The sequence below is a fragment of the Vicugna pacos genome, chromosome 9, assembly GCF_048564905.1.
Source record: "Vicugna pacos chromosome 9, VicPac4, whole genome shotgun sequence".
Lineage (NCBI taxonomy): Eukaryota > Metazoa > Chordata > Mammalia > Artiodactyla > Camelidae > Vicugna > Vicugna pacos.
This window is the reverse complement of record NC_132995.1, coordinates 64,759,842-64,767,370: the sequence shown is the minus strand read 5'-3', so window position 1 is coordinate 64,767,370 and position 7,529 is coordinate 64,759,842. Positions and strand designations below refer to the sequence as shown.

The following is a 7,529-nucleotide window of genomic DNA, read 5'->3' as shown; positions in this document are numbered from 1 at the left end:
ATGATAAAAACAGCTCATTTTATGTGTGTGTGTGTGTGTGTGTGTGTGTGTGAGGCACAATTCCACTTTATGTGCATGGTCTCCGCGGAGTCTCACAACCATCCTGCGAAGTGCATGCTGCTGTGATGTTGACAGGCGGAGGCCTCGTGTGGCAGGGATGAGATGTGAACCCGGACGTGCAGTCCAGGGTCTGGGGCCTTGCTCTTATCACTCTTCTGTACAGCCATCAAATTAAGTAGAACAGAGCAAGGCCCTGAAAGACTAATTATCAACATATTTTACTTCCATTACTTGATGGAAGACGAAATACTTGAGTGGTGAAGGACATAGTCCCAGGTTAACTAGTAAATAAAGGGGGAGTTCGTATCACGGTTGGCAGTGGAGGTGAGGGTGGTGATGATCTGATACAAAGTCTGAAAGTCACACAAATGCTACTATGTCGAAGGGGAGGGGTAAAACAAAGGCAGCAAAGGCACTGGGCCTTCGCGTAGAGGGCGTAACGCTGGCTAGCCCACCGTACTGTAACGAAATAGGGGAGACTCTCTACTGAGCATAGCTGTGCTGGTGATGGTGGACAGAAGCCGCTACCAGGGAACTGGCCTTTCCTGCCCCTTGGGAAGAACGCACAGGCCAGCTCTGCCAAAGGACACTTGCTTCTGAGTCTCTCTGGCTTATCAGTTCATCATTTTCTGTGCAAAAGTGGAATCAAAATAGGAAAAAAAGATCCACTTTCTGGCACCTGTCTAGGTAATATCTGAGTTCTCTTTTGGTAAGAGGGACGGGAGAATGTCTGTGAATTCTGCGTTCATCCTCGGCTGTTTAACCGCTGGCGTGTATCACCGCTGCTTCCCAGCTATGCCGCTTTACAGACGTGCCGAATCTCCCCCGCCCTGTGGAGCGCGGCGGCACAGGCCTGGGAGTCAGGCTGCCCCGGTGGGAACTGCATTCCCAACACCGCCGGTTACGTGAGCTGGGTCGAGCTGCAGCCTCCCGAAATGCCAGTTTCTTCCTCTGAATAGCGGAGACGACATGGGGTTCCACCTGCGGGGTTGCTGTAAGTTAGCGCCCGGAAGGCGCCGAGCACGGTGCATGGGTTAGCGTGTCGGTGGATGTTATTTGCAACCACTGAGTATGTCTTTACAGGTCACTGTTCACAGCCGTTCAGGCAGCAGTCCTGAGTTACACCAGATCAAAGTTAGGGCTTCCGGGCCCATGTTTATTTGGCTGGCATACGTTGAATTGTGTATGGAACTGTTCAATGGAAAGAGTCTTCAGCTCTCAATCAACTGAATGCAAGTAGTAACTATTTATTGTATTGACATATTTACAAAATATTACAAAGTGAAACACCACTCTAATTCACCCTACTGCACGGGGCTGCATACAGGCAAGACAAAGTATCTGGAAAAACATTTACTTCTGTCTTTGGTATTAGAAATCTACACACATTCGCAGCATTTAAAATTTTCAGTACAGAGTATGAAACATAGAGATGTAACCGGTAACATCATGAGAAAGGGCTTTAGTAACCTCTGCCGGGAAACCCGCAGGTCCATGAAATGTAGCAAGAAGACAACACGCCACCGCAAGGGAGGTGGTCTGTTGGCTAAAACAACAAAGAAACCGCATAAGCTGTAACGCTGTGCGCAGGAGTGTTTCCACGTGTGTGAAACTGCTCTCTCCAGAAAAACATCTGGCAGACAGTAACAGGCGGAACACTCCCCAGACAGAGCTGCAGATAAGACTTCATAGGGAAGAATCCACTCCAGGATACCCCTTGAGGGTATGACCTGACTGTACAGAACATTTTATAAAGCTCGATTTCATGATCATTTACACATATACAAAAGCTTAACTGGTTTTAGCAAATCTTTCTAAAACACAATCACAGTTTACATAATTCTGAGGTAAAGGTCCTGAATCTACCCTATTTGAGAAGTCCTGGCCCACGAGGGTCTCTGAGTGGGGATGTGTTCACTGGACATCGTCCTGGCGCGTTGCTGGGCTGGGGAGGAGGCCAGCCACGCCCACTGCACTGAGAGATGGTCCAGAATTTCTGAACTAAATCGTTCCTAGTTTGGTTCTATTACGTTAATGCTTCTAATGTTCTCTTCAAACATGAAACACTCTCTGACTCTTGTCAGAACATGACTTCTGCCGTGGGGAAAATACTTCATCAGGAAAGGGCCAAGTTATTGTCAACTTGGCTGTCTTGACTGGGCACTCTGCACGTCCCAGGGAGAATGGACTTAGACTCCTCACACGAACAGTGAAGACTTGGTCAAATAAATGCACCACTAACTGGCCTTCCCACCAGTTAACACACACCCAGAAATGGCCTGCAGGTGGGAAGAGTCTCAGAGCCGGAAGCCCACTCACTGTAAGACCAGAAAAGTCTAGGGACCCTCCTCCTGTCCCCGAAATGCATAAAGGACCTCGCTGTGCTTTCCTTCAGAAATCCTCAACAGCCTTGTTTGTGCTACTGCAAATACTCCAGGGAGATGTGAGAACCACCAAGTAGGTCCCAGGTATTTTTCGGGGGGTGGGGGGGCTTGAGAGGTGGTGGGGGAGAAAAAAGCGTATGTTAATAGATGTTGCTTCTCTAAAACGACTTACTTAAAAATCACAGCCCTTGATCTGTTTCTGTAAACAGTGCCACACTTAGTGCAGGTTATTGACAACTACCTAAAACGTTCTCAGCCAAGATTCTCTCATAAAGCACATTTCCACAGTAACCCTAAGAAATCAGGGAGGTTCTGAAGATTTAATAGGAAGACATTCTTTTGTGCACGCTCTCGTAGGTTTTCTTTTTATGAAGTTTGCAAATACAATCAGGACATGAGATGAATAGTTAACCCCCCTGCGATCTGTCACTTAAGAGGCAAACCTGAACCTCTGCCTCTCATGTTTTACCGTGAGTAACGTCTGGGAAGAAAGTGCTTGCCAGGCAGTGAGCCACCTTGTGAGGCAATTTAAGACAAGTGCTGCTGGACCTTTCCAATAAGCCGCCCCAGTGGCAGAACTCTTAATTTTAATATACGCTCGGAAGGGCAAATCAACCTGCTGCTGCTCTGTGCCATCAGAAATTCTGGTGAATGGCGCGTGAGAAGAAAGTAAATACGTGCTAAGCATTTACTGACGGCTGGCGTTCACGGCGTCTGACTAGACGAAGTAAAAAGAAACATGAGCCAGTGTGTGTGTGCAGGGCTCTTCTGGGAAGAAAGGCTTTTGGCTCTGCCCTGGTCTCCGGCGGTGACAGACTGGCATGGCAGGCTGATTCCTGTGCAGCTCCAGGCAAGCCATTAATCTGTCAGCAGCAGCATCTTTAGAAATCCCAGCGTTAGGACTTGGGAGGGGACGGGGGGAAGGGTGCTGAATAGCCAGAAAGGCAGCTTCTTACACCCTTCAGTGAATTCATAATGCTGCGCAGGCTCCTGTTTATCCTTTCTCTGAGTCCTGGTGCAGGGTGCAACGCTGGATTGGAATTTATTCATCCTCTTCCACATACGTGGATGGAAACCAGCCCACCTGGAAAAGAAAAACCACCAACACAGCAACGTGACTTTGTATCTGGCACTTCAAAGGTTCTGCAAACAGAGCATGTCATTTTCATAACACCCTGAAATTAAGCTGGGGTTTTATGCTCACTGCAGGTGAAGAGGATTGGTTTAAACTACTCCTAAAAGCCCAGCAGAGTGAATGATAGCCATGATGGAATAAAATATGCTTCAGTGGTATTCTAATCTGCCAGCACACAAAGAAATACATAAACTAACGTTGCTCTACTATTTAATGCTTCCTGTTTCTGCAGCAGAACAAGATACAAAGACAGAGGTCCTATGCCCCACTCTTTCCAATGTAACTCTAGACTTAAAAGGTGGCTTAGAGACTGAAAAGAACTGATAAACTCCTCAACCCTTTCCCCAACCGGAAGCCACCAAACTTGCCCAAGAAAACCTTCTTTATGGCACTGTCATAGTCACTCAACACACTGTCCTTGTGTGACTAACTTCACTGTGGAACACCCCCCCCCCCGTCTCTGGAGCCAGGGCTGGATGCTTATAGGGGCTCCCCCGCCCCCAGCACCACCGTAGGTGCCCACGGCTGCCCCGCCCACGTCGTTCACGTGACAAGCACGTGGGGAGGGACGGCTCACCCTGCCATTCACTTCTCCTCTCCACCAGCCGTTCGCACTCATCTTCGTGTAAATCTTCACCACGTCTCCTTTCAACAGGGACAGTTCTCGCATATCTCTTGCACAGAAGTCATACCTGGCGATGGCAATGCCCAGCACCTTCGGACTTAACACTGTAAAGAAATGATAGAGTCAGAACTGATTTGCAGTTTACTGACCACAAGAACCTAACCAGATGAATGTCATGGATGCAATCAAAATGCGCGGCCGTGATTCCATCACAGACCAGTGAGAATGGCAGAGGGGCTTGAAAGCAGCAGAATTGCTGTTTCAATTCAGTCAGTTGCAGTCAAGTTCATTTCACAAAGTTTAAAAAAACCACTGTTCTGTTTTCGCATTTTTTATAGGGACTTCAAAACAGGGAGTAATTTTTGTAGTTAAAAAAAAAGACTATTATTTAAGTTACTATCTAAGGAGACAGAATCTAAGATAACTAGCATAAATTTCCTATTGACGGCACAGTGATCACTTTTAACTAGGATCTCTAAAAGGTAAAAGCTTTATAGTTTTATCTTTTAACCTTTTCGACTAAGACTCAAAACAACCAACTCCTCTGCTCTGAAAGTCTGTGGAATCCATGTCATCACTTCTAGTTAAATGGAACTTCCTTCCCCAAACAGCTTTTTTTTTTTAACTATTTAGGGACAGTTATTTTTTATAATTTCACTTGTAAAGAAGCTTAAATCAGGTTTTACAGAAAGAATACATAAACACCACCCATTTATCTTCTTTCTTTCAAAGACTGCCTAATAGAAAACCTTTACTGAAGTATGCAATCAAAAATAAGACACTGGATGAACACGACATTCACCTGCTATATTCAGATTTATTTATTATTATTATTTTTTATGGTAGGAAAGGAGCTAATCACCTTCCTGCCCTCACCTGCCCTGTCTTGAAAGGCAAACTCTGCTTGAGCTGTACCTGTGTTCACCTCTAGTGTTTCATGACACATTTTATATTTACTTCTCTACCTGTTGCTCCTTGGGGTTATAAAGTGTTTTCTATTACATGTTCAGTGATTCTGAGAATCACTCACTTGGGATTGGTGAGGATTTATAAACCTTAAATGGCAGAGGAACTGAAGTATAAGAACAAGAAATAAAGCTAAAAGCTGCCCATCTGGGTTTTTAACAGCTCCCCGTGCCAGGGCAGCTGCAGTTAGGACCCATGGCACTCCAGAAGAGCCTGCCCGCTTGGAGACAGGGAGCTCTGGCCTATTTTTCAGGGCTTTGCAATGACAGAATTTTTTTTTAGTCTCCAGGTGTCCATCATAAGATAAACGAATAGCAACGCTGTAGATTTCAGAACTGTAAAGGGAGCGAAAATAGGACATTTTATTTCACTGTTCAGACACAAACCACTTTCATAGTTTTCTTACGGAAAACCATCCCATTACTGGGGCACAACTCTTAAGAGTCGTGCACATAAAAACACCCCGGTGATGGAAAAACCCCTCTCCAGCTTCACTGTGCGCCCTTGCACAGATCCCTATAACCCCTCTGGGCCATGTTGTTCTCGCCTGTAAAATGAGAGGTCATATTAGGTGACTCCTAAGGGCCTTCTAGTCCTAACTTGTATTATTCCACTGGGACTTACAGGTTAATTTTTAAAAATCTGTAAGGAAACACAGTTTATCTAGCCATCATGTACTTCTCTGTGTGTCACATAAACAGCCATTACATTCTCTGGCTAATGACCGACATCTAGGCAGAATGCTGGTGCTCAAACTGACGGCATGTTCTGCCTTTAAAGCAAAGCGGACTAAATTTTACTCTTAGATTTGGAGGCAAAAGTTGGGATTTTGGGTCTATTTATTTTCTTCATGGAAATACATGAACATTGGCTTTTCTGATCTCCACGAAAGCTCGTTTTACAGAGTGCTTCAGCCCCCCTTTATCCTCTCGGCCCTGCACGCCTTCCAACTGATGAAGCGGAGAACGTCTGACTGAGATACACAGCATGAGCACACACGCACAGCCAGGGGAGCAGGGTGTCAGGACAGACGGTGACCTGATGACGGAGACGGGGAAAGCGCATGGCGAGGACGTGACGCCAGGGGCTGCTTGGCGAGGAGATGGATCTATATGAGAAGCCACACGGAAGTCGGGATATTTTTATTTGCAAACAAAAGCGAGTGGAACAGACACATAAAAGCAGCAGAGCAGTACCTGACCAGAAAGGAGTGGGAGAGTGGGGGACAAAGCTGGAGCCTGGAGGAGCTACAAAAGAAAACCCACAGCACAAAGAAGGGGCTTAGAGAGAGAGAGAGAGAAGCAAGAGAGCATTTAGATTTTGGCAAAACACATCTCAGCACAGCAATTTCACTGTCTAGAACCTTATGAAAATTGTTACATCAAAGTTGAAAGACCAAGCTTTGCTTTCACCCCCTCGTCTCCTGTCACCGTTTCTAAAGGAAGATTGAGCCAGATTTTCGCATTCTGATTGACATTAGTTCTGCAACTCAGGATGGGCTGTCCCTTTACAGGGGAACACAGTGCGCCCATTCCATCCCGAGATGGCCTTCTCCTCTTGATGTGGTATCCAAACCTCACTTTGTTACCTCAGTGGAGAAGGGGATCCTGTAAATTCTTAATGTAAAGGGTGCTTCACATCAAAACTGATATAAAGAGCCTGCAGGGTGGTGTCAGTGAAACATGCAGAGCCCACTGAAAATTCAAGAAAATCACTCAGTCTGTAGGAACCACCCTCACCCTCCAACCAAGCATGCACATACTGGCTTATTTCCAGAAATAAAATGTACACCACTCTGAATCTTACATCCGGAGAAGAAAGTAAATATAGCCTCCAACTGGAGGAATGTACAGAGCACTTCTCTGCATATTTGGATGCTCAAAAACTTGTTTTAATAACAAGAGCTAATAATTACCAAATGGTTTGGGAGTCTTCGATGCCAGGCTCAGTGTTTTATATTCAGTGTTTTATTTAATTATCACAACAGCTCACAGACGAAGGTACCCATACTATTTCTTCTTCATATCTGAGAAAAACCCAGATCCCAGCCCAGGCAGAGTGACTCCAGAGTCCAGGCTCTTAGCCGCTGCGCTGCCCGGCACCTACCCCTCTGTTTTAGGCACCACCACTGACAGTTTTCAAACTCCCTGCTGATACCGTGGTGCCCCTGCGATGGAAAAGGAAGGCGTGGTTACAGATTTTCTCCCAGTATTTATTCTCCCATTCATCCGTGGAACAGGTTATTTGGTTGGGCTGTGTTTGCCCAGAAGGAAGGCTGTGACTAAGTTCTTGCTACAGAGATGTAAGTAAAAGTTATCATGAGGCAGCTTCGGGTACCTTTCCTGGTAAGGCAACAGGC

General features: G+C 46.0%; 1 protein-coding gene across 7 annotated transcripts in view; it reads right to left on the bottom strand.

The window, feature by feature from the left end:
• Positions 1 to 1,291: 1,291 nt before the first annotated feature.
• VAV3 (vav guanine nucleotide exchange factor 3) overlaps positions 1,292 to 7,529 on the bottom strand; it is a 387,336-nt gene continuing 381,098 nt past the window's right edge. For all 7 annotated transcript variants that reach the window (XM_072968102.1, XM_072968098.1, XM_072968101.1 and 4 more), the window contains 2 exons: positions 4,157 to 4,308; positions 1,292 to 3,528 (listed from right to left, as the gene is read on the bottom strand). In XM_072968102.1, coding sequence (XP_072824203.1) covers positions 3,487 to 3,528; positions 4,157 to 4,308 — 194 coding nt within the window. In that variant the 3' untranslated portion in view covers positions 1,292 to 3,486. The remainder of the gene's footprint in view (positions 3,529 to 4,156; positions 4,309 to 7,529) is intronic.